General features: G+C 46.6%; 1 protein-coding gene across 6 annotated transcripts in view; it reads left to right on the top strand.

Moving 5' to 3' along the window:
• Positions 1–27,300, top strand: part of NAV3 (neuron navigator 3) — a 454,524-nt gene that overhangs the window by 209,047 nt on the left and 218,177 nt on the right. For all 6 annotated transcript variants that reach the window (XM_030214020.1, XM_030214022.1, XM_030214018.1 and 3 more), the window contains exons 2-3: positions 20,025–20,142; positions 21,193–21,245. In XM_030214020.1, the coding sequence (XP_030069880.1) occupies positions 20,025–20,142; positions 21,193–21,245 (171 nt within the window). The remainder of the gene's footprint in view (positions 1–20,024; positions 20,143–21,192; positions 21,246–27,300) is intronic.

Below are 27,300 nucleotides of genomic sequence, written 5' to 3' on the forward strand. Positions count from 1 at the left end.
AAGGTTTGGACAAGTTCCTGGAGGAAACGTCCACAGTCTGTTATTGAGATAAACATGGGGAAGCTACTGCCTGCCCTGGGATTGGTAGCATGGAATGTCGCTAGTCTTTGGGTTTCTGCCAGGTACTTGTGACCTGGATTGGCCACTGTTGGAAACAGGTTACTGGGCTAGATGGACCTTTGGTCTGACCCAGTATGGCTAGTCTTATGTTCTTATGAGAGAGTTCTATAAATGGTGTTGAAAATTAGGCACCAATAAAAATAAGTACATAAGTATTGCTATACTGGGAAAGACCAAAGGTCCATCAAGCCCAGTAACCTGTTTCCAACAGTGGCCAATCTAGATCACAAATACCTGGAAAGATCCCAAAAAAGTACAAAACATTCTATACTGCTTATCCCAGAAATAGTGGATTTTCCCCAAGTCCATTTAATAACGGTCTATGGACGTTTCCTATAGGAAGTCGTCCAAACCTTTTTTAAACTCCGCTAAGCTAACCGCCTTTACCACATTCTCTGGCAACGAATTCCAGAGTTTAATTACATGTTGAGCAAAGAAACATTTTCTCCGATTCGTTTTAAATTTACTACATTGTAGCTTCATCGCATGCCCCCTAGTCCTGGTATTTTTGGAAAGTGTGAACAGACGCTTCACATCTATCCGTTCAACTCCACTCATTATTTTATAGACCTCTATCATATTTCCCCTCAGCCGTCTTTTCTCCAAGCTGAAGAGCCGTAGCTGCTTTAGCCTTTCCTCATAGGGAAGTCGTCCCATCCCCTTTATCATTTTCGTCGCCCTTCTGTGCAACTTTTCTAATTCCACTATATCTTTTTTGAGATGCGGCGACCAGAATTGAACACAATATTCGAGGTGCGGTTGCACCATGGAACGATACAAAGGCATTATAATATCCTCATTGCTGCTCATTGTTATTCTATAAGGATGGTCCAGGATGAACACTTTGTGTAGAATAGCGTTGAGTGCCAAATTCCGTGCTCAACTTTGGGGGGGGGGGGGTGAAGACTTATGCCAGCTGAAATGTGGTATTAATCATGGCGCACAAGGTGGGCATAGAGCCCCGCTATTCTTTAACACAGTGCGTCTTTCATTAATGCCCCTGACCTGCCTATGCCCCTCCCATGGCCACACTAACTTTTGAGTTGCACACAATCCAATGTAGGGCACCTAAATTGTTACAGTATAGCGTGCAGCTAGATCGGCGCCCAAATCACAATTAGTGCCAATTAAGAGCTTGCAGAAGAGGCGGCTGAGGGGTGATATGATAGAAGTCTACAAGATAATGAGTGAAGCTTTTGTTTACATTTTCAAACAACAATAGAACCAGGGGACACAAGATGAAACTAGAATGTGGTAGATTTAAAACAAATAGGAGAAAGTTTTTCTTTACTCAGCGTGTAGTTGGACTCTGGAACTCGTTGCCGGAGAATGTAGTGACAGCAGTTGGCCTTGCTGAGTTTAAAGGGGGTTTGGACAGATTCCTGAAGGAAAAGTCCATTGAACATTATTAATTTAAATTTTTCTTTTGTTTTTGGGTTTTTGCCGGGTTCTTGAAGCCTGGATGCCAGGCTTGATGGACCCTTGGTCTTTTCCCAGTATGGCGGTGCTTATGTTCTTAAGTCCAATAATTAAATCATTGGAGCCCATTAAGTAATTATTTTGGGTGCCAATCTGGGATCTGAGCCCAATTTTGGTTGCCCTTTATAGAACTCAGAGGTAAATCCATAATGCTTGGTTGGCACATAAGAACAGGCTACCACACAAATAGGTTAGTTTTCTGTGGTGTTTTCCCTGTTATCGTGTGCTAAACTGTGTTCTTACAATTGGGTGAGGACTGGGCAGGCTTATGTTAACCTCATCACCACAAAAAATTCTTTGTACAATAAGGGTAGCCAGTGGCGTTCCTAGGTCGGCTGCCACTCGGGGCGGATCGCCGCTGCGCACCCCCCCCCACAGGGTGCAGTGGTGTCCGTCCCCCCAGGGTGCAGCACGACCCTCCCCCCCCCCCCCGGCGCAATGACACCTCCCACTCATAGCAGGTTCAATGCGGCTTACACAGGAGTAAGATTACAAAGAACATTGCAGAGAAAGCAGACTAAGCTTAGCAGAGTAATGGGGATGTGTAGATAGGTAATATTATAAGGGAGAGGGGGTTGAGGAGGTAGGAGGAGGTGCTGGTTTTAGGCTAGATTGAGATATACAGCAGGGGAGGGGTGCAGGGTGCGAGCGAGAGGAATTGCGTGCCCCTCCCCCAGTTAAGTTTGGCTGAATATCTGAGGAAGACTGAGTCAGCCACTTCTACCCGGTTATCTCTCACTGAATATTGACTCCAGCAGCTCAGTTTCCAACCGTCATTACCTCAGCATCATTATCCAAATTTAGATCAATCTTAGCAAACTTTAATTCCTTATTTGCTAGTAGCAACCCCCCCCCCCCCCCTCCCACCTCGCTGCTTTTCCATTTGTGGCTGGTGAAAAATGTTATAATTCCAGGGGCATAATTGGTGTATTAAATCAAAATCACACAAAGATAGCCACAAATGAATTGTGCGTAATATATAAGGTCCTTGCACCACAGTCAGGTCATTCAAGAAAGGTATTTTGTTGCACACCGAGCATGCATTAATGAAGATAACATTTAACCAATCCATAGGTGTGTATGAGAAGTAAAGGCAGTGCGTTTTTTATAGTGAAAAAGGTGCCAGTACTCAAATGCCAGACCACCCTTTAGGGGTGGGGTGATCACTGAGGGACCCACTCCACAATATCCAGGCCCCCTACAACCAGTCACAGAATCTATGATAAAGCTGAATTGGTGTGTAGAGCCTGAGCTCTTTCATTAAAACTTGGGGACCATGGGTCAATTTTAGCAGACAGTGGAAAAGGTGCCGGTACTCAGTACCCCCTCAAAACAAGCCCTGAGTAAAGGCAGTGATAACATGCCACAAGCTAGAGAGTGAGGTACAGACAATGATAGTGTGTTGCGAGGTGGATGAGAGGTACAGGAATAGGCTGCTGCTCTTTCTCCATTCATGACCGTCAGGTCCCTGCAGATCTGTAAGATGGTAACAATCATGTTATAGTCTATCTAATCAGGGCCTCCAAGGTGGGGAGGGCAAGATTCTCCGGGCCCGGCCCCAGCAATCGAAAGAGTCTGCTCTGCCTGCCACAGGTCCTTCGTCCTGCTGTGTCCTGCATATGTAGAAACAGGAAGTTACTTCACAGGAGGCGGGACACAGCAGGAAGAAGGACCTATACCAGAAGAGCGCACTCTTTCGCTGCTGCAGGAGGGGAGCTGCGGTGGTGGTGGGGGGACGGCGGTGGGGCCCTGAAGATTGTTTGCCCCAGGCCCAGTATCTATTATATGTGCCTTGAGTTTGTATGCGGTATGGGAGTATACGGTGGTCCACACCTAGCCAGCTTCTCTGTAGGTTATGCTGCTTACTTGTTCTCATACCCATTTATAATGCTGGCAACTAAAAACTCCAATGTTGTCTTGGATTTGATATTTGTGTGAAGTAAATATTGCTAGTTCTTTCAATAAATCTTGATTAGATAAATGTGCCTCGTCTCTAAAGTTTAAATATTTGAGGGCCCTGTTTACTAAGGTGTGCTAGTGTTTTTAGCGCATGCTAATGCTAAAGACACCCATAGGAATATATGGGCGTCTGTAGCGTTAGCGCATGCCAATTTTTACTGCGCGCTAAAAACACTAGCGCGCTTACAGTGTGGCTTAGTAAACCATAGTAACATAGCAGATGACGGCAGAAAAAGACCTGCACGGTCCATCCAGTCTGCCCAACAAGATAAACTCATATGTGCTACTTTTTGTGTATACATGACCTTGATTTGTACCTGTCCTTTTCAGGGCACAGACCGTGTAAGTCTGCCCAGCACTAGCCCCGCCTCCCAACCACCAGCCCCGCCTCCCACCACCGGCTCCACCACCCAAACAGGGCCAAACAGGGCCCTGAATGTTTTATTTCTTTTTATTATATATTTTCTGCTTTGTATTGTGATCTGCACCCTACGCCTGGAATAAACTTCCTGAGCCCCTACGTTTTGCCCCATCGTTGACCACCTTTAAATCTAGACTGAAAGCCCACCTCTTTAACATTGCTTTTGACTCATAACCACTCGCCTCCACCTACCCTCCACTCTTCTTTCCCGTTCACATTAATTGATTTGATTTGCTTACGTTATTTTTGTCTATTAGATTGTAAGCTCTTTGAGCAGGGACTGTCTTTCTTCTATGTTTGTGCAGCGCTGCGTACGCCTTGTAGCGCTATAGAAATGCTAAATAGTAGTAGTAGTAGTAGCAACATTCCATCTAGAATCTCCAATAGTAGTAGACTTTGCGCCTTCTGTCTCGCTGCACCCTACGCCTGGAATAAACTTCCTGAGCCCCTACGTCTTGTCCCATCCTTGGCCACCTTTAAATCTAGACTGAAAGCCCACCTCTTTAACATTGCTTTTGACTCGTAACCACTTGTAACCACTCGCCTCCACCTACCCTCCTCTCCTCCTTCCCGTACACATTAATTGATTTGATTACTTTATTTTTTGTCTATTAGATTGTAAGCTCTTTGAGCAGGGACTGTCTTTCTTCTATGTGCAGCACTACATACGCCTTGTAGCGCTATAGAAATGCTAAATAGTACTAGTAGTAGTAGTAGAGGAGTAGCCTATTGGTTAGTGCAGTGCAGCTCCTTGTGACTCTGGACAAGTCACTTAACCCTCCTTTGCCCCTGGTACAAAATAAGTACCTGAATATATGTAAACCGCTTTGAATGTAGTTGCAAAAACCTCAGAAAGGTGGTATATCAAGTCCCATTTCCCTTTCCCCCTTTCCCTTATGACATCACAATATCAGAAGTGAGCCAAGTATCAGGCAATCAAGCCATTGTGACATCACTGATGAAGTTGGCTCTTATTGGTGGACTGAGCCTCCACCTTCCCTCCTCTCCTCCTTCCTGTACACATTAATTGATTTGATTACTTTATTTTTTGTCTATTAGATTGTAAGCTCTTTGAGCAGGGACTGTCTTCTATGTTTGTGCAGCGCTGCGTATGCCTTGTAGCGCTATAGAAATGCTAAATAGTAGTAGTAGTAGTACTGTTTTGATGTAGTTTGTCTGCTGAAGGTAGAATATCAGGTGTAATCAAATTAAATCAAAGTACAGGGACAGGTTTCTGTAGTTGAGTTAATAGGAAATCCCTGTCTTTTTCTCCTACCCCTCCTTTTCTTTCTTTGCCTTTATTATATTTCATTTGTAAGTCATTGCTTCTCCTTGCAGTTTACCATTTCACATCAGCTTCCGATCATTGCCTTTGTAAGTCATCCATGACGTCCTGTTGAGTCACTGGGGTGGGGGGGGGGGCAGTGGGTTTTTAGAACAATAACACTTCTAACATGAAGTAAACAATGGTTGTATGAAGGAAACGGTCTATATAATTTTGTTGACTGAGGTAGTCATGGTCCAGTGGTTACTCTCCAAAAGCTATGACACAGGAGTTTAGTTAGATGTGCTGAAGTGGGAATCGAACTCAGTTCCTCAGGACCAAAGTCCACCAGCCTAACCACTAGGCCACTCCTCCACTGTTGCTACTATTGGAGATTCTACATGGAATGTTGCTATTCCACTAGCAACATTCCATGTAGAAGTCGGCCCTTGCGGATCACCAATGTGGCCGCGCAGGCTTCTGTGAGTCTGACGTCAGACTCACAGAAACAGAAGCCTGCGCAGCCTTCTACATGGAATGTTGCTAGTGGAATAGCAACATTCCATGTAGAATCTCCAATAGCAGCAACATTCCATGTAGAATCTCCAATAGATGTAACTTTGGAATAAATAATAGATGAAGTGTAGTTATTCAATTTATTCATTTCTAGTCTACTTTCCTCCTTTAGGCTGCACAGAATGGAAAAACAACCTTTTAATCATACAGTTTTGATATTAATACACATTAATTCATTATCGTCATTAAACAATAAAATTTGTGCTAATACAAAATGACATAAAGATGTATTTTCAAAGCAATTATTTTGTAAGTGCTTTGAAAATATGCCCCATAGAAGGGCATAATCGAAAGGGGCGCCCGAGTTTCCCTGAGGACGTCCTTGCAGGACGTCCCGGCGAAGGGGCGGGGAAACCCATATTATCGAACCAAGATGGGCGTCCATCTTTTGTTTCGTTAATACGGTCGGGGACGCCCAAATCTTGACATTTAGGTCGTCTCTAGAGATGTTCGTCCTTAGACTTGGTCATTTCTGATTTTCGGCAATAATGGAAACTAAGGATGCCCAACTCAGAAATGACCAAATGCAAGCCCTATGGTCGTGGGAGGAGCCAGCATTCGTAGTGCACTGGTCCCCCTGACATGCCAGGACACCAACCGGGCACCATAGGGGGCATTGCAGTGGACTTCAGAAAAAGCTCCCAGGTACATAGCTCCCTTACCTTGTGTGCTGAGCCCCCCAACCCCCTCCCAAAATCCACTACCCGCAACTGTACACCACTACCATAGCCCTTATGGGTGAAGGGGGGCACCTAGATGTGGGTACAGTGGGTTTCTGGTGGGTTTTGGAGGGCTCACATTTACCACCACAAGTGTAACAGGTAGGGGGGGATGGGCCTGGGTCCGCCTGCCTGAAGTGCACTGCACCCACTAAAACTGCTCCAGGGACTTGCATACTGTTGCATTGTACCTGAGTATGACATTTGAGGCTGGCACAAAATATTTTGAGAGATGTTTTTTGAGAGTGGGAGGGGGGTTAACGACCACCGGGGGAGTAAGGGGAGGTCATCCCCGATTCCCTCCGGTGGTCATCTGGTTAGTTCGGGCACCTTTTTGCGCCTTGGTCGTAAGAAAAACTGGATCAGGTAAAGTCGTCCAAATGCTTGTCAGGGACGCCCTTTTTTTTCCATTATGGGTCGAGGACGCCCATGTGTTAAACACGCCCCAGTCCCGCCTTTGCTACACCTCCAGCACGCCCCTGGGAACTTTGGTCGTCCCTGCGACGGAAAGCAGTTGGGGACGCCCAAAATCGGCTTTCGATTATGCCGATTTGGGCGATCCTGTGAGAAGGATGCCCATCTTCCAATTTTTGTCAAAAGATGGGCGTCCTTCTCTTTCGAAAATAAGCCTGATAGTGTAATATCCCAACCTACTCCCAACTCACCCATCATGTGTAAGCCTCTCAACTGAAATCAAATCGGTTCAGAGTCATCCCAAATTCTAGCCTAACTAATAAAATCCATTCCAACCATACAGTACTACTACTACTATTTAGCATTTCTGTAGCGCTACAAAGCGTACGCAGCGCTGCACAAACATAGAAGAAAGACAGTCCCTGCTCAAAGAGCTTACAATCTAGTAGACAAAAAATAAAGCAAACAAATCAGTTAATGTGTAGAGGAAAGAGGAGAGGGGAGGGTAGGTGGAGGCGAGTGGATACAAGTGGTTACGAGTCAAAAGCAATGTTAAAGAGGTGGGCTTTCAATCTAGATTTAAAGATGGTCAAGGATGGGGCAAGACGTAGGGGGGCTCAGAAAGTCTATTCCAGGCATAGGGCGCAGCAAGACAGAAGGAGCGAAGTCTGGAGTTGGCAGTAGCGGAGAAGCGAACAGATAAGAAGGATTTATCCAGGGAACGGAGTGCATGGGAAGGGGTGTAGGGAAGGACGAATGTGGAGAGATACTGGGGAGCAGCAGAGTGAGTACATTTATAGGTTAGTAGAATAAGTTTGAACAGGATGCGAAAATGGATAGGGAGCCATTGAAGCGACTTGAGGAGAGGGGTAGTATGAGTAAAGCGACCCTGGCGGAAGATGAGACGGGCAGCAGAGTTTTGAACTGACTGGAGAGGGGAGAGGTGACTAAGTGGGAGGCCAGCAAGAAGTCTGATAGGTACGGAAGGGGAGAGGGATCTTGCGGTGATAGTATCTGAGGATCTGAAGGCGATGAAACAGTGTGACAAGGCGGTGGCCGTAGTGAGAAGGTTGCTAGGCTGTATAGAGAGAGGTGTGACCAGCAGAAGAAAGGAGGTGTTGATGCCCATGTACAACTCATTGGTGAGGCCCCACCTGGAGTATTGTGTTCAGTTTTGGAAGCCGTATGTTGCGAAGGATGTAAAAAGAATTGAAGCGGTGCAAAGGAAAGCTACGAGAATGGTATGGGATTTGCGTTACACGACGTACGAGGGGAGACTTGCGGACCTGAACATGTATACTCTGCAGGAAAGGAGAAACGGGTGATATTATACAGACGTTCAAATATTTGAAAGGTATTAATCCGCAAACGAATCTTTTCCGGAGATGCGAAGGCAGTAAAACGAGAGAACATAAAATGAGATTGAAGGGGGGCAGACTCAGGAAAAATGTCAGGAAGTACTTTTTCACGGAGAGAGTGGTGGATGCTTGGAATGCCCTCCCGCGGGAGGTGGTGGAGATGAAAATGGTAACAGAATTCAAACATGCGTGGGATAAACTCTTAGGAATCCTGTTCAGAAGGAATGTATCCTTGGGAGCTTAGCCAAGTTTAGGTGGCAGAGCCGGTGGTGGGAGGCGGGGCTAGTGGTTGGGAATCGGGGATAGTGCTGGGTAGACTTATATGGTCTGTGCCAGAGCCGGTGGTGGGAGGCGGGGCTGGTTAGGAGGTGGGGATAGTGCTGGGCAGACTTATATGGTCTGTGCCAGAGCCGGTGTTGGGAGGCGGGGCTGGTGGTTGGGAGGTGGGGACAATGCTGGGCAGACTTATACGGTCTGTGCCAGAGCCGGTGGTTGGGAGGCGGGGCTGGTGGTTGGGAGGCGGGTATAGTGCTGGCCAGACTTATACGGTCTGTGCCCTGAAGAGGACAGGTACAAATAAAAAGTAGCACATATGAATTTATCTTGTTGGGCAGACTGGATGGACCGTGCAGGTCTTTTTCTGCCGTCATCTACTATGTTACTTTGTAAGTAGATTGCAGATACAGCATTTCATCCTTATGATAATGGCTGTAAAACACATCAGTAAATCATCATCTTTGACTAAAACAACAAATGTTTCTTGAATTTTGATCTTGTCCTCGTCTCCACCACCTTCCCCGGGAAGCTGTTTCGTGCCCCTAAGTGTTTAGTCTCTTTGGAACCAAAAAACCCCCCCCATCATTTCCGCAACCATGTTTCAGCTTGTGTGGGATTCCTTCACTCCATCTGTTTGTCGTACTATAGTTGATGTGGGATTTTGAGGGCGAAACTCACGGTCTCTGTCCTCAAGAGTTGCAGTGAACATCCCGAGGAAAAGGGGGAATCTTGATGGTGAATTAATGTTCCCTAACTGAAATTGTCCAGATTTGCCTACAGTTCTTCTCTCTGCCGTTTGAAGATAAATATTTATTTGCATACGCACAGAGACTTGACTTCCTTCTTTGTGCTCGCTGAACATCGTGGGCCTCACAGATGCATTTTAAGTGCTGCTTTGTATACTGAACTTTGCATTTAGACACGTTACATCGAATGGCTGCACACGTGCATTTCAGATGTAGGGGTTTTGGTAGAAATGGAGCAGAGGAGAGAGAGAGAACCAGTCTGGGTTTGCACTTATGTGATATATTTGTTACTCGCACATGTGAGAGGTCGTCTCTTATGAGAACATATGGCACACCGGTTTTCTGTGTGGAAGGGAAAAATCCATATGTTTGATCAGAGGATCAAACTGTGAGCATAGGTTGAGAAACCCCTAGCAGAGTGGCTGGGCAGTATACTTCCTTCACCGGGGTGAACTGCTCTTATGAATGGGAGGAGGTGTTCTGATAAATCACTTTTGCCAGCCACACTTTCAGCATCCCAGAGACTGCTTGTTTGCTTTTGCCCTTGGGTCAGGCATAATTTGTGACCCACAGAACCGAAGCTTCCTTACCCAGTCTTGATTTATAGGTTTTGGCTTACATTGCCCTTTGCCGACACCTGTCTACTCAAGCAACAATACATGGCAATATTAGAGGTGGGGGCGAGCAGGGCTGCTGAGAGACTGGGCCAGGCCCGGGACAAGGCCGCCCCCGGGCCCCCCCCCCCCATCCGAGGTCGCTGGGCCCCCCCTCCACCCGCTACCGGGCCCTCTCTCCACCGCACCCAACAGTAGGCTGGTACTCCTGGTGTCAAAGAGCATGTGCTAAACTCCCCTTCCTTTCCACAAATTATCATAAATCGGGCTCAGAATTCATAATACAGTTTGCCTGCTCGTTGAGAGTAACATTGCTGCTGTGTAAACATGGCTCCCTCTTGTGGGGCTTTCTCGCTACTGCTACGAGCATATTATCATCTGCCTTGAGCCTTACCCAAGTATGCGTTTAGACTGTAAATCAGCCTATTAGACTTCTAGAAACAGGGAGCGGATTGTTTTGGTTATGTAAGGTGTCTTTGTGCACATACAGGATGCATCCCACTACAGTGCAAAGCAAAACAGAAGAGGTGGTATTCAGAGCTTCAGTGGTGGGTACTGCAGGGCTGACAGGGGTGCAAAGCTGTACTAGGTGTGACAGATAACGGTACGTGTTAGCCTTCCATCAGTGCTGCTGGTTAAAAGATTTGGTAAGTACTGGAATGGCTTGGGGGGGTCAGTCTGCACCTGTGTCTTGAAAATACAACTCGAGGACTTCATTAGCAAGTGTCCTAGTGAGTTTCCGTATCTTTTTCATTTTTATGCCGTGTATTCCTCATTAAAAGTTAAAACCGGCAGAGACGCTAGTCTTTCACATTATACGACGTTGGCTGCATTTTTTTTCCTGTGGTAAATGAAGCTTATTTATTTATTAATTTAGATTTTGCTCACACCTTTTTCAGTAGTAGCTCAAGGTGAGTTACATTCAGGTACTCTGGATATTTCTCTGTCCCAGGAGGGCTCACAATCTAAGTTTGTACCTGAGGCAAATGGAGGGTTAAGTGACTTGCCCAAGATCACAAGGAGCAGCAGTGGGATTTGAACTGGCCACCTCTGGATTGCTCTAACCACTAGGCCACTCCTCCGCTTGTTAATCTTTAGGGTTCTACATAGAATGTTGCTACTATTTGAGATTCTGCATGGAATCTTGTCACTCTTTAGGATTCCAGAATCTTGATATTATTTGGGGTTCTACGTGGAATGTTGCTATTCTTTGAGATTCTGAATGGAATCTTTATTTATTTAGATTTTGCTCAAACCTTTCAGTAGTAGCTCAAGGTGAGTTACATTCAGGTGCTCTGGATATTTCTCTGTCCCAGGAGGGCTCACAATCTAAGTTTGTACCTGAGGCAATGGAGGGTTCAGTGACTTGCCCGAGATCACAAGGAGCAGCAGCGGGATTTGAACCGGCCACCTCTGGATTACAAGACTGGTGCTCTAACCACTAGGCCACTCCTGTGTGTTGGGCAACTAGGATTCTAAAACTCGTTTTCCTTTTTGCTGTAAATTACTGGCTACTGAATCTTCTGCTCTATAAGCCATTTCTGCCACCATTTTTGCAGTAGATCTTTACTCGCTGTATTTTTATTCTGCCCCAAGTATTTAGGCGAATTACAAGTTCACATACACAATCTTTAAACAAATAAAAACAATGCTAACAAGAACAGTCATAGAAACATTAAAAAAGAAGCCAATCAAAATATATCTGTGCTTCTATTAAGTTCAACATCAAGTACTGACCTCGCTATGCATCAAAGGCCTGAAAAAAAAAAAAGCCTTGAAATGTTTCCTGAATCAAACGGTATCTGTTAATAATCTACTGACAGTTAGCAATTAGTTCCATGCTTGTGGGCCTGCAAATTTATTTATTTATTGAATTTGAACAACCGTCCTTCGGGTGGGAGCCAAACCAAGCGATTTACAACAGTATGGTTCAGGTAATAATCCTAAGCCAAAACTTATGACTCCAGAAGGTCCTTAAATCAAATCCGATTACGATTAAAATTCATATAAAATTAGAAGGGAAAAAAAAAGCAAAACATAACTGAAACACGTGCAAACGGAATTAAAAGTCTGGAGCACTGGTCTCGGCAGAATTAATTTTCGACTCTGCTAGGAGAGTTCAGTGTAAAATTCCTCCTGATCTTAGGGCTCTGTTAGGCCTGTACGTCTTTGCCACTTTGATCTAGGATACCAAAACAAATGAGAATAAAAATCTTCAGGAAGGTGATTAAAGGGTTAATAGTCATAGAGAAATAGAAATGTGTCGTCTCGTCTTCCGCCAGGGTCGCTTTACTCATACTACCCCTCTCCTCAAGTTGCTTCACTGGCTCCCTATCCGTTTTCGCATCCTGTTCAAACTTCTTCTACTAACCTATAAATGTACTCGCTCTGCTGCTCCCCAGTATCTCTCCACACTCGTCCTTCCCTACACCCCTTCCCGTGCACTCCGCTCCATGGATAAATCCTTCTTATCTGTTCCCTTCTCCACTACTGCTAACTCCAGACTTCGCGCCTTCTGTCTCGCTGCACCCTACGCCTGGAATAAACTTCCTGAGCCCTACGTCTTGCCCCATCCTTGGCCACCTTTAAATCTAGACTGAAAGCCCACCTCTTTAACATTGCTTTTGACTCGTAACCACTCGCCTCCACCTACCCTCCTCTCCTCCTTCCTGTACACATTAATTGATTTGATTTGCTTACTTTATTTTTTGTCTATTAGATTGTAAGCTCTTTGAGCAGGGACTGTCTTTCTTCTATGTTTGTGCAGCGCTGCGTACGCCTTGTAGCGCTATAGAAATGCTAAATAGTAGTAATAGTAATCAAAAGTGCCAAAGCATGAGCTTGGTTAGTATATAGTGGAGATATAACCTCTGGCAAGGTCATCTGTTACTCCGACCTCCTCCTGTTTAGACCTGAGTTATGGAATGTTACCTCCAGAAAGCTGTTCAAGAAATCTGATGAATTAATCCACGAAACACAGATCACCTTGGTGAAGTATACTTTTTTTTTTGTCTGTTAACTTTCTGCGTTCATTAAATAGATTAACATGGCAGCCGATTCCCTGCAGTTTCTACCGAGTATCAATGTATGATGCAATAAGAATAATGCCACATGCAAAAAAAAAAAACCAAAAAAACACACAATTCAAAACCTCACCTTAAAATTCTAAAGTCTCTCTACACCGTCCCTCCTCTCTTGTGCAGAGTGATTGTTGAGAGAGTGGACAGTGGCGCCTCTCAGCACAGTGATGTAAAGTGTCCCCATGGAAGGAGACAGTCCATCCGCGTCTCCCCGGCATTCACTGAACCGAGCCGAAGTGATGCAGTATTAACAGACTTGCCAGGTGTAGGTCCCCCGTTTCATGGTTGTCTGTCTCTTTAAGGATGCTCACACTCCCAGTGGGGTATCTGAAGTAGCTGCTAAAAGAAAGCAAGGAGAAGGCAAACAAATGAGACCTAAAACTAGACCAGCTCTGAGACTAACTAAATAAGTTAGTCTCAGAGCTGATTTAGTCTCAGACCTGCTCTGAGACTAAGTAAGTTAGTTCTGACAAGGTGCTCAGTTCTAATAATCTCAGGTTATGGTTATTTTTCAGGCAACTTGAAGTAGTTGGAGAAAGCATCAGAGGAGAGAGAGAGGACCAGACCAGCATAGAACTATCCTGCTCTTTCTTTCTCTCATCCTTTGGATGAAGACTCTTCCACTGCTGGCGATTACTCACACTCCTCCTGTTAATGGGTTGTTTCTGGTGGCTGCTTATTCAGAGTGTGTTGATAACAGCGGGAAGAGAGGGGAATTTGTTTAAGGAAGTGAGTCAGGAGTCCTGTCCAGCTTGAATGAATAAGGCCCAGCCATGAATCTGAGAGTGAGTATGACAGTGACTAATCAGGGTCTAAATATAAATGTTTTCATTTTAACCTCTTAGAGTTCGGATTTTGTGCCCTGTGAATATTTAACCATTTGTGGTGGGACAACAAAACCTGAAAAATTCTAAAGTAATTGTACTGGGTCTGTGAGTGAGTGTATGTGCTTTGAAAATCTGGAAACTCTGTCTAAACCAGACTACAGTAGAAGCTTGCATTGTCCTAAGAATTGAAGGTAACTTTCGCCCGTTCAGGGCCGGTCCTAGGGTCTCTGGTGCCCCCCTGTAGACTATCAGTTGGCGACCCCCCCCCCCCCCCGCGGGGCCATTACCTGGCTTAAAGAACTTGATTGAGAAGATTCTTCTTCTGTTCTACTCTGCTGAGCGAGTCCCGACTGGTGGCGTGGCCCGTGGATGGCAGGGGTGGATGAGGAGTGCACTAGCCAAGGCCAGGGCAGGGGCAGAAGCTTAGGCAGTGAGTCGGGCAGTCAGCTGGGAGCCTCAGCATCTGGGATGGAGGAGCGAGCCGGCCGGAGGAGGACACGAGCCATGAGACGCTTAGGCAGTTAGGGTACTCACTTGCCGCAACCGCAAGGCACACTGGCGCGCACGCAGGGTGCCGCAGGGGGAGGAGGCATCGTCTCGTGATGTTGAGAGTGGAGGAGCCGCTGGCCAGGCTGAAAGGAGATGAGCAGCACCGCGGAGGTGTAAAGCGCGCGCACCGCCGCGTGTAACGTTACGGCAGGAACTGGCAACAGGAAGGCCATCGAAAAGCTGGGCGGGGCCCTTGAAGTCAGGCGCCCTCCTGCAGTGCTTACCCCGCTTACTGGGTTGGACCGGCCCTGTGCCCGATCTTCATCTTACAGATTCTTTGCCTGTTCTTCTCTTTCCTTGCAGCTGGTCGGTGAGATTCTTGTGCTCATTTTTAGTGACAGTGTAAATACTGTTTGTGGATGCCACAGAATCAAATTGCAGTGGAAATGTCTTTGATGAACATTCCTGCATGGTACTGACCCAACCATCGGCAAGTGTAGACCGACTATTTTGGTGTATCAGAATTATTTCAAAATGCATTTAAGTATTTTTTTTTCTTAAAGAAGAGGTTTCTAAAATTTTGTCCCTAGTACCTGTCAATGAAGATCGATTTTTAAGTCGCACGAGACTCGAGGAATGCTCATAAGCTGTGGGAACATATGTATGATCAGGGTTCTGAGTCAGAATTGCTCCCTGTGTGATACGCCCCCCTAGCGGCCACTGATGGTGAGACAGTGATAGGGAGTGAGGATTGTGCTCCCATCTCCCTTGAGCCCTATCCTCCTGCGCAGACCTCGGAATGATCCTGTGTTTGATTTAAGAACAGGTCACTTTGCATATTTTAGTAATGGCGGATCTGTTCAGGAGTACTGAGGGCTGAGTTTAAGAAAGCCTAGGATATCATTGAGAGTGAGGAACAGCATCAAAACCAGAGACTAAGAAAAGAGACACTGAGACAGAAATGGAAGCCAGAGACACCAACCACCGGATTCGATAGATGGCGCCCAAATTTGGAAGCGTTCCTGAGATCCGTGCGCTAGTACAGGCACCCCAGCCAGTCAGGTTTTCAGGATATCCACAATGACTATTCATGAGAGTGATTTTGCATAGCAAGGAGGCAGTGCATGCAAATGTCTCTCATGAATATGCATTGTGGGTATCCCCAGGGATCTATATTGGAACCAGTGCTTTTTTAACACAAATGATCTGGAAATGAAAATAACAAATGAGATGATCAAATTTGCAGATGACACTCAGTTATTGAAAGTTGTTAAATCGAATGCAGAGTTCATGTCCTACCTCCATTTTATGGATATAATAGTGGAACCATGCCCGTTTCCTCAACAATGAAACGGGCCCTAGGAAGGCTGTCAAGTAAGCTTTTTTTTTTTTCTCTCCCCTGCCCTCCCCTCCATGTCCATCAGTTCTTCCCTTCCCTCCCCTCCATGTCCAGCGATTCTCCTCTTCCCTGCCCTCCCATCCGTGTCCCGCGATTCTCTCCTCTACTGTCCTCCCATCCCATCCATGTCCATCAATTCTCCTCTGCCCTGCCCTCCCCTTCCTCCGTTCGATGTCCCGCGATTCTCTCCTCCCCTCGATTTGTACCTGAACGTTCTCTGGCTGGCTGGCGCTGGCTTCTGTTCCATTCGTAACATCCCTCCTGACATCAGCTCGCCTCCAGCATTCCCTTCCCTCTCACTGTTCTGCCCTCTGATGTCATTATGCCTTGAGGCGAGGGCGGGACAGTGAGGGGGAATGGAACGCTGGAAGCTGGCTGACGTCAGGAGATGTTACGAACCCAGGCAGCCAGACATGGAACGTTGGAGGTGCAAATTATTATATAGGATATGTTATGCATATATACCTCATTGCATATTCATTGAGGATATCCTGAAAACCTGACTGGCAAAGGGACTCATTTTCAAAGCACCGAGGGGCACATTTACTAAGCAGCGATAAGCCCACCGTGGGCTTCCTGTGCGGCAATTGCAGCTGCAGGCGGTAGTTCCATTCGCAGCATGCGCCATTTCTGGCACTAGGGAAAATAGGTCCCTATTTTTTTTTTTTTTACCACAGCAGTTACCCCACCAGGTTAGCGCGGGAGCCCTTACCGCCACCTCAGTGGGTGGTGGTATGTCTCCCCCCCCCCCGGATGACGCGCTGAAATAATGACCTGCGCGCGTCCAAAACTTGCACCTACACTAGTGCAGGCCACTTTTAGATGCGCCTTAGTAAAAGGGACCCTCTGGAAATGGGCGCCCAAATTTGGTCGCTGAATAAAATGAGTGCTGAGCGCTATTCGATAAACAGTCCTCTCAGTTGGGCATCATTTATAGAATAGCGCGTAACACTGGGATCCGCCCCTGACTGGAACCTGGTGTAAATCCTTGTGTGTAAATGAGGTACGGATCCCCCGAATTCTATAATACTGCAGGCATCTTTACCGAATGCCCCTGACCTGCCCGTGCCCCTCCATAGCCACACCCCCTTTTCAGATGCACACTGAAACATTTAAGTGCACATCTTTATAGAATAGAGCCCAGCAACATGTGTGCGTAATTCCAAATTTATTTATTATGGCATTTCTACCCCACATTTCCCCAAGAAAGCCCGGGTTCAATGCGGCTTACGTAACAAATTAAGAAGAAGCATTACAAGACAATTAATATCATACAAGAATACAACTATGTGAGAAAAATTCTGTTCATATAAGCTGAACACAGAGCTAAAGAAGTGGATTTTAAGTAAACTAAATGACATATAATCGACTGAGCGTCTTATATACTTAGCTAATGAGTTGCAGAGTTTGGTACTTCGGTAAGAGAAATTAGCATTGTGGATAGATTTATTGGTGCTAATTGGTTTGTTAATTAAATTGCTTGCGCAGATTGGGCGCTGGCTCAAATTTGCACGTTTCCCCTGTATATGAGTGTACCCAAAGGGGTCCTTTTACTCAGGGCCGCCGAGAGCCGGAGCTGGGCCCGGGACAAGGCCGCCCCCGGGCCCCCCCCCCCACCCGAAGTCACCGCCCACCCAAGATGGCTGGGCCCCGCCCACCAGAGGTTGCCGCCCACCCCAGATCGCTGGGCCCCCCCGCCGCCCACCCACCCGAGGTCGCCGGGCCCCCTCCACCCGCTATCGGGCCGGGCCCTCGGAACTAACCTTAAGCCTCCTTTCACTTCGCAGCAAGCAGCGGCAGGGCAGACCTCTCCTCCTTCCTTACGTGCCCCGCCCTCGCGGACGTTACGTCAGGTGAGGGCGGGACATGGAAGGAAGGAGTGGCCTGACCTGGTGCTGCTTGCTGTGAAGTGAAAGGAGGCTTAAGGTTAGTTCCGGGAGTGACGGAGGGCGGGCCAGGTGGCGACAGAGGGCGGGCCAGGCGGCAGCGGCGCCGGGGCCCCAGGACTTTTGTCCCCCCTGTCCCCCCCTCTCGGTGGCCCTGCTTTTACTAAGCTGCGGTGAAAGGGGGCCTGTCTTTTTGACACTCGCTGAGGCCCCCTTTTCCCGCAGTGGGTAAAAGGCTGTACAGCCATTTCGGTGGGGAGCCCTTACCCCCCCCCACCCATTGAGATGGCGGTAAGGGCGCCCGCTCTAACCCAGCAGTAACTGGGCAGCGCATAGTGCCTGCCTGATTACCGCTAGCTAAGTTCCTGCGCTATCTAAAAAAAAAATAGGAGATATTTTTGTAGCACCGGAAATGGCGCACGCTAGGGGTGGGGACAATTACTGGGCTCCTGCGGTAGTTCTGGATTGGTGCGTGGTAAGCCTGCAGTGAGCTTATCGCTGTTTCGTAGCCAGTGCCACTTAAGGTAAGGAGGAGGAGTGGCCTAGGGGTTACAGCAAAACCAAGGTTCAGATTCCCCCTCCCCCCCACCGATACTTCTGAGTATCGGTGGGAGGGGGAGGGGGAATCTTAACCCTGGTTTAGCGGTAAGCCCACCTTCTGAGTGTCAGTGGGGGGAGGGGGAAGCTGAACCCTGGCCACTCCTCCTCCTTATCTTAAGGGATCATTGGCTAGGGGTAGTTCTCCAGGAAATTCATTTTGGTCATGTTAGGGGACAGTGGCTGTACCACCAAAGCTTCCAATTCCGCGGTTCGGTTTCACGTGAGCACCATGGTTTTCTTTGAAAGCCGTGGGTCGCGGGATATTGGGCGGTTTTTGCCGCGGCCGCGGGTTGGCTGTTTTTTTTTTTCACGGGAACCAATAGAAGCCCCGCGGACACGGGCTGCAGGCTTCTTTTAAATGGCTGAGCGCACCTGCGAGGCAGCAGGAAGCCTTTCAGGGTCTCACACAGAGTCACTCTCTACCTCTTCAGTCTGCCATGTGCGGTGAGTTCAGTAAGTTTTTTTCTTCATAGGTGAGGGGGGGGGGGTCCGTTTATGATTTTGGTTACTTTATTAATATTTATTTATAATATAATATTTATATTGACCTCATTAATATTTATTTTAAACTTATTAATACTTATATTATTATTGAGCTGGATTTGGGCTGGAAAAATGTTTGCCGTTTGGCAACACTATCCACTATTTGCTGTATGTTCCTGTCCTACTGTTCCTCTTTCTCTACCTGAGGCTTTCTTGACAAAGGACACTGAAGGCAGAAACCCTGATATCAAAGAAACACCCATGTTGTTAATTTCTGGCTAATTGAAAGGTATTAATCCGCAAACGAACCTTTTCCGGAGATGGGAAGGTGGTAGAACGAGAGGACATGAAATGAGATTGAAGGGGGGCAGACTCAAGAAAAACGTCAGGAAGTATTTTTTCACGGAGAGAGTAGTGGATGCTTGGAGTGCCCTCCCGCGGGAGGTGGTGGAAATGAGCACAGGTACAAATCAAAGTAGGGTATACACAAAAAGCAGCAAATATGAGTTATCTTGTTGGGCAGACTGGATGGACCGTGCAGGTCTTTTTCTGCCGTCATCTACTATGTTACTATGAGTGCGATTCAAACATTATACCCCCTCTCTGGAAGAGGCTAGTGGCCCAACTCGGCTTCTTGGGCTTCTTTCTCTCATGCAGATGTTCTTTCCCTCCCCCCCCCCCCCCCCCCCCCCCCCCCCCCCCCCCCCCCGAGTGTATACACCAGAGCACATGGTTTGAAATTAGGCTGAGTGCCTGTTCTGTTACTGTCAGAAGATTTGAGGAAGCGGGTTGGGGAACCAAGAGCAGCTGGGCAAGGGGGGAACTAGCCAGCAGCAAAATGTAAGGACTGAATATATTAAAAGAGAAACCAGTTTCTACCCTCTGCTCACATCGGAAGCATGAGGTCTAACATTACCGGAAACGGCAAAGACAAAAACTGAGCTGAACTTTTTAATAGTTTCTCCCCTCTCTGATAAATCAATTGGTGTCAGAAGCTGGGCGAAAGAAAAATGACTGCCCCCCCCCCCCCCCCCCGAGAAGCATGAAAGGAGTTTTTTTTTTTCCTTGTGTGTTCAGAGAAGTGAGACAGCTCTTGTTCTAAAAACAAAGTGAGTCATGATAAGTAGAGAGAGGAAAAAAAATACAGAAAAGAGAAGTAGCCCTTGAAAAATGTATCTGTTTCTTTCTGACTTTTTTTTTTTTTTGTGTGCTGAAATGTGATGCAGCTGAAGCTAGCGTTCATTTGTCTTATGAATTCCTTTTCTGTCTCTGTCTCTCTCTCTTCTCTCCCCCACACCTCACCCCCTATTATAGATTTACACTGACTGGGCTAACCACTACCTAGCCAAATCTGGCCACAAGAGACTGATCACGGACTTGCAGCAGGACATCGCAGATGGAGTTTTGTTAGCAGATATTATTCAGATCATTGGTAAGCTCTATACTCTGAAAACTGGAATGACAGCAGACTAGAAAACAGGTGGGGAAACCGGGAGGGGATAGGAAACTTTGGGGGTCTTTTTTTTTACTAAGCCGCGGTAAAAAGAGGCTTGCGGTAGTGTGGGCTCGGGTTTTGGGCGTGCGCAGAAATATTTTTTCAGCGCACGTACCAAAAAAAATGACTTTTTGAAAAACATGTTTTCCGAAAATGGATGCGCGGCAAAATCGAAATTGCCCCCCCCCCCGTCCATTTTGGCTGTCTGACCTTACCACCGGCCATAGACCTAGCGAATCTGTGCGGTAACGACCTACGCACGTCAGATGCCGCTTAGCGCGCGTCCGCGATGCACGTCTGAAAACAAAGAATGGTTTTCAGACGTGCGCCAAAAATGAAATTACCGCAAGAGGCACGCGGTAGTCTGGTGGTTGTTATTTTGGCGCGCATGGACGCTTACGCGGCTTAGTTAAAGGGGGACCCTCTGTCTTCAGCAACGGCGACTCTCTGAGCGCTCCATCTTTCCTGGGCCAGATCTCCCATGCTTCCCTTTGAAGATAAATTTACATGTATGTGCTTGGGAGTGACTCTTGCAATGCATCTTGAAAAGGATAAAAACTCTTCCCTCCCTCTCTGTACCACGCACACACCCACACTACCTTCCAGAAATAAGTGCTTTGCTGAGTTATGTCTCACATGTGTGCATTCTATTCACTGGAGGGCTCGAAACCTTTTGGGATGCCATGAAACTCTATCCCTGGACCCAGTGGAGACGTTTGCAAAGGATTTCATGCCAGCAGTCCTTTGATGGAGGAGGTGGGTAGGGGAGGGGGACTGAGGGGGTGCAGGGGTGCTGCAAGCTTAATAGGCGGCTTGCTTCGCACATCCCTTCCTTGACTGCCACAGACAAGTGTGTGCGGAGAGGTGATGGGTCAGTGCAGCAGTCAGATAGGAGGTCCTGGGTGACTGCAAAGTGTTTTTTTGGTGTGTGTTTTACCCTTTCACTCTTCACTCCTCTGCTTTTTGTGTTTCGTTATTTTCCTGTAGCCAATGAGAAGGTTGAAGCTATCAACGTGTGTCCCAGGAGCCAAACACAAATGGTAAGACTATAAAATACGTTACCGGTCTATTATGGCTTCTTGTTTTCTTTTGAACGTGCTTTTTCCTATAAATAACAGAATGTGTACATTCATTTAGCACCAAGCCCCAAAACTCTTCCTCTTAAAAGCAGGATTTCAGAGACACAGAATTACCCTGTGTCCGATCTTCGTGCGCTGTCTGCCTGCTCAGTGTGCATAGACAGACAGCTCCTTTTAAGCTGGGACTGTTGAAGTCCGTAAATCATAGAACAAAAATGAGCGTATTTTAAACGGAGTCTTCAAGTCTGGACATCTGTTTGAGCATGGGACTTAGCAACTGCTTTTAAATATAAATAGCCCTTCACGCTGTCCGCTGGAAGATCTAGTCTGCAGCCCTACAGACATGCCTTGCATGGTGCATAGACATTTCTGTCCCAGCTGCTCCTGTTCAGTTTGCCTTCAGATGCTGAAAGTGTAAGCCCAGGCAGCTAGGGAGAGGTGGTTTGGTTTACTCAGGAAATTGTCCTGTGTGTGTGTAGTGTCTGATCCAGATGTGGCCAGAGTTCTCTCACCTTTCCCAGTCTCCCGTTTTGTTTTTTTTTTCTGGAAAAGAAAGTGCTGTAAAAAAGTTTCATTCGGTAATTAAAGATTTCTGTGTGTGTATGTCCTTATATTCTGTTCATGCTACCGTCATCTGACGCCTAATCGTTCAGTTCTATCAGAAGGCCGTTATCTGAGGTTAGAAGCAGAACACGGATATCTGTTTGTTAGCTGGCAGTTTATCTTGTAACCAAGATGGCAAACCATCAGTTTGTTGGGGTTGTGCAATCTGGGGAAGTGTTTGGAGGTTGCCATCTCAACCGAGTCAACTGAACGGAGTCTGATTATGGCTTCTCTCTTATTCTTCAGCAGAGGGTGGGGGGGGGGGGGGGGGGGGGGGGGAGGGGAGGAGGAAAGCTTAGTATATCAGGCCCCAGTTTCACCTGCTGCTTGCATGGGGATGTAGCTCTTTTCTTAGGGCTGCCGGGACTCTGACTTCATTCGTGCAACAGGGAAGAACCAAGTAATTCTAGAACCCTGGGTGTATCTGTGGTTTTACTGCATAATTGTTCGTAAACTCCAGGTAGAGAAAGTAGGGGACCAATATTCTAAGGGGTTTAACTGGGCAGGAAAGGCTCCTACCCAGTTACACCCAACTGAGCTGGCCGGCCACTAATATATCACATCTAACTGGGTATTCCCTAAATGAATAGGTTAGGAGCGATCTGGGGGGAGGGCGGATGGAGTTTGGATGGAGCCACAGCTTGTGTTGCCAGGGCTGCGGGTTTCTCGCCCAATTGGGCTCCTTTCCGCGAGCTGCAGCGGCTTTTTCATGCCGCATGCGGGTTGCGGGATTTTGGGCGTTTTTTTTGCCCACTGCGGTTTTTTTCCCCTGGCTGGTTTTCCCAAAGCCGTGGAGGCGAGCTTAATGATGTCATTTGTATGCAAATGACCTCATTAATATTTATTAATGGTGTCATTCACATGCAAATTGACTTTGTGTGGTTTTGGGCTGGCTTTGGGCGTGACAAATTTTTTCCATCTGGCAACACTGGTCCGTTAACTAGCTAAGGGGTCCTTTTACAAAGACACGCTAAAAGGTGTCCTCAGCTACTTTTAGTGCGTGATTTTTCCTACGCGCTCGGGCCTTCTCTTAGCGCGTCTGCATAAATGTTGAAATTCTGTTTATCAAACAACTAAATATATGGCCAAAACTTCTGCTAGTGCCTAAAAAACCATGCATCAAAATCCACGAAATCCTTTAGTGAAATTTTAAGCCCAATCAGCTCCAATCCTCAGCTTTATAATTTCTTTTAAAGGAGCACTGTTACCCCTATTGCTGACCTACTTTGAAACCTCCATTATAAGATGAGTATATTGCCAATCAAAAAAGTTAAAATAGTTGGGGAAGACTTGGGTCAGTTATAAATGTAAATTTTGCTAAGGACAGTGGAGGCTGTGAGTCAATGACGAGGTGAGCGCATAAGACTCTGCTATAAGTATGAAAGCAGTGTGCTGAGGTTCATTGCCCTTCACTTAAAACACTTTAAAAGAAATTGTAAAGCTAAGGATTGGAGCTGGTGTTACATTAAAGATCATGATTGACAAAGTAGATTAAGCAGTCAAGTATAAAGAGTTCATATTCGGAATAAGAGATAAAGTGGTATTGCGTTAAAGTTCATTCGTGGTAGAGTAGACCTTGGTAGTCGAGTATAGAGAGTTCAGGCTTGAGTTTCATTGTCTGGTAATTGGGATGGATCGTTGTGGTATGCCTTGTCGAACAAATTCATTAAAATTCATTAAAGGATTTCTTGGATTTTGATGCATGGAAATTCTATAAATGGCATTAATGGCCAGGTTGCTAAGTTCCAAATTAGCACCTGAAGGTTTACTGCATGAGCCCCGTTCTGCCTCCTATTTAGTTGGTGGTAAGGGCTCATTTGCTAACCCCCGCGGTAATCAGGTAGCACGTGGCAATGTGGCCACTCTGCTGATTACCGCCGGGAACACCCCCCCCCCCCCCAACTGCGGTAAAAAATAGAAAATTATATTCTACTGCGGGAAACTGTGTGCGCCAACTTCAGAACTACTGCCGGCTCCTGCGCTACCCTGGTGGTAGGCTGATTTGGCACATGGTACCCGCGTGGTTTCCCTTCTGCTCCTTTTGAAAAGGGCCCTTACGTAAACATGTAAAGTAAGGACAGCATAAAGGCGGTCCTAACTTTAAGCACCAAGTTAATCAGAGTGTGGTCTGAATATTGACCAGTGCCCAGTTACCTTCCAGGCCATAAGTACATAAGCATCGCCATGCTGGGACAGACCAAGGGTCCATCGAGCCCAGCACCCTGTCACCGACAGCAGCCAAAATAACAAGCAATTTGTCCCGCCCATCCTAGAAATACTGTATTATTCCCTCATCCATCCAATAACATTCTATGGCTTTTTCCTCCAGGAAGCCGTCCAACCCTTTTTTGAAGTCCGCTAAGTTAACCGCCTTAACCACCTTTTCCGGCAGCGAATTCCAGAGTTTAACTACGCGTTGAGTGAAGAAAAATTTCCTCCGATTCGTTTTAAATTTACCACACTGCAGCTTCATCGCATGCCCCCTTGTCCTAGTATTTTTGGAAAGCGTAAACAGATGCTCCACATCGACCCATTCCATTCCACTCATTATCTTATAGACCTCTATCATATCTCCCCTCAGCCGCCTTTTCTCCAGGCTGAAGAGCCCCAGCCTCTTCAGCCTATCCTGATAGGGAAGTCGTCCCATCCCCTGTATCATCTTTGTCGCCCTTCTCTGCACCTTTTCCAATTCCACTATGTCTTTTTTGAGGTGCGGCGACCAGAATTGAACACAATACTCGAGGTCGGTTCATTTACCTGGATAGTCAATACCGGTAACCACGCTTTGAATATCTGGGGTTAGTTCAGCCTGATCTGCAAGGCTTCGTTCTGTTTCTGTGAGTCTGACGTCCTGCACGGGCATCAGAAAAAGAATGAAGCCTTCGCGGGAAGAAGAGGACCTTGGCTGGCGGGGATTGAGGTCCCCCGCCAGCAAAGGTAGGCCACGGCAATGACGGCGGCGGCGGGGGAGGATTGGCGGCAGGAGGGGGGGTTGAGAGGGTCGTTGGCAGGGGTCGTCAAAGTTGGCGGCGGCGGAGGGGGGGTTGGCGACGGCAGGGGGGGGGCTAAAATGTGCCCCCTCACCTCTGGCTCTGGACCCCCCTCCTGCCGAAGTCAGGCTATGCCCCTGATGTAGAATAAAAGCGTGTCAGTCACATGACTTGCTTCCGGGGATAGTGGGATGTCGCAGTCACAGTAAGGCCAGTCAGTACTGGTAAAATGCAGTTGCCCGCACATTCTTGCCCGTCAAGAATCCCTAATTCTTAGGGCAGCGAGAATTGTACCTGGGAAGGATATGCGGGCAGTTGCATTTTACCATGTAGCATAATTTGACATATTAATCCAGTCTAAAGAAGAAAAATAACATTGTAGCAATTGTCATTGTAAGCATTCTAAATAATAACGCTGATACTAAGGGGCGTGGCCTCTAAAGCTTATTGTGCCCAGCAATTAACCAGTAATTTCTCTGAGACGCACACAACCAGTGTCAGAAGCCGACAGCAGTTAAGTGCTAAAATGTGTTCATACCCACATGTAATTGAACAGATGTATGTAAAGTAGGTTTAAGCAGGTGCAGAGGAAATAACTATTTACCACTTATGTTTATGTTAAAGAATTTAATATACCGCCACTTGTTGGATAAGATCGCAGTGGTTCACAATAAAATACAATAAAATTGAAACAGAAGAGAACTCCATAATATATAGGACAGAAACAGCCATCCTAGAGTAAACATACAACCAGACAGCTCTACTGAATAGGCCACTGACGACCAGCAACTCCTCCCCCTCACCCCAAGAAGAGGGAAGTGGAAAATTAAAAGCATTAGAAAAAAAAGTAAGCTTTTAAATGGACCTTAAAGAGAGAGAAAAACGTAAGTATTGCCACACTGGGACAGACCCAAAGGTCCATCAAGACCAGCATCCTGTTTCCAACAGTGGCCAATCCAGGTCACAAATACCTAGCAAGGTCCCCCAAAAGTGCAAAACATTTTATGCTGCTTTTCCCAGAAATAAGCAGTGTTCTTTCCCCCAAGTCCATTTTAATAACGGTCTATGGACTTTTCCTTTAGGAAGACCTCCAAACCTTTTTTAAACCCCGCAAAGCTAACCGCCTTTACCGCATTCTCTGGCAACGAATTCCAGAGTTTAATTATAAATACATAAGGCAATGAATTCCAGAGTTTAATTATAAGTTCAGATCATTCCAAAGTTTAGGAGCAAGAAAGAAAAACACAGGTTACCCCATCCAGATCTACTTTCCCAGGTCCAGTTGTAGGGCAGAGGTTAAGTGCAAGCTCACTTTTTTTTTAACTTCTGAACAGGCAGGAATGGTGAGAGAAAATCCAATATCAACTTTATTAGCAACATCAACGGTGGGGTAAAAACTGTGCCCGCCTTGTCCAAGTTTCGCCCTTCTTGGGCTGCATCAGGGGCTAAAGGTACCAGATGGGTGTTAAAATGCAGCTTGCAGCAGATCTGGTTAAAATGTCTTCTCTCTCTCTGAATCGTGGGTTTGCTGCACAGTCTTTACCCCTCCATTGAGGTTGCTTTTACAGTTGATATTGAATTTTCTTTTTGACTAATCTGGTCTGCTTTACGGTCTGCTCACCATTGCAGACCATTTCCCTGTTTGTTTTCTGGTAACTGCTCAACAGACCATAATCCCACAAAACAACATCCTCTCCAGACAGCAATCCAGACAAAACCCTTCCCTGCCCCCCCCCCCCAATCCTTAGGGAGAAGACCCAATTCAAATTCCACAAACACAAAGGGAGAGAATTTTATACAGTTATCTTAGAAGGTCGATCCCAGGACTTTTAAGAAGATTAATCTAGTCAGAGGATCACGCTGTTCGTCCCATTTACCAAGAGCTTTGAGACGCTCATTTCAGAGTCTCCCCATGGTGGGAGATCGTCATTTCCAATATTGAGCAAAGGGTTCACAGAGGAGCCGTTTTTCCAATATTGTTGTACGCTTTGAAATGTATAAGATGTAGTGTTGTTAGCCATGTCCCCGATTGTACTCAAACACCTCATAGCATCTCTTCTGTGTCCTGCATGGTCTTGGATGATTCTCAAAGACTCTGTGACAGGTGTCGCAGTGGAGGGGTATGTTCTTCACTGAAGACACTGTGGGAAAACTATGAGGGATGGTCAGAAAAAACAGCCATTTCCCACCGAAAGCTTGGATATCTCTGGTCAACCTTTCCATCAGTGGTAATTAGTTGTCGGTTGGCCACTTCTGCTTGGTTATGGATGCAGAGGCATCGCTGAGAATAGCTACAGGTTATAGGAGCTAGCTCTGTGGATGCTGAGCAACATTGAGCCAAGTTCCTTCATATGTGTAGCATCCCCAATCAGAAAAGTACCAGGAGCCTTCAAAAACAGGAGAAACAACTTTTAATCATGCGT

The sequence above is a fragment of the Microcaecilia unicolor genome, chromosome 9, assembly GCF_901765095.1.
Source record: "Microcaecilia unicolor chromosome 9, aMicUni1.1, whole genome shotgun sequence".
NCBI classification, from domain to species: domain Eukaryota; kingdom Metazoa; phylum Chordata; class Amphibia; order Gymnophiona; family Siphonopidae; genus Microcaecilia; species Microcaecilia unicolor.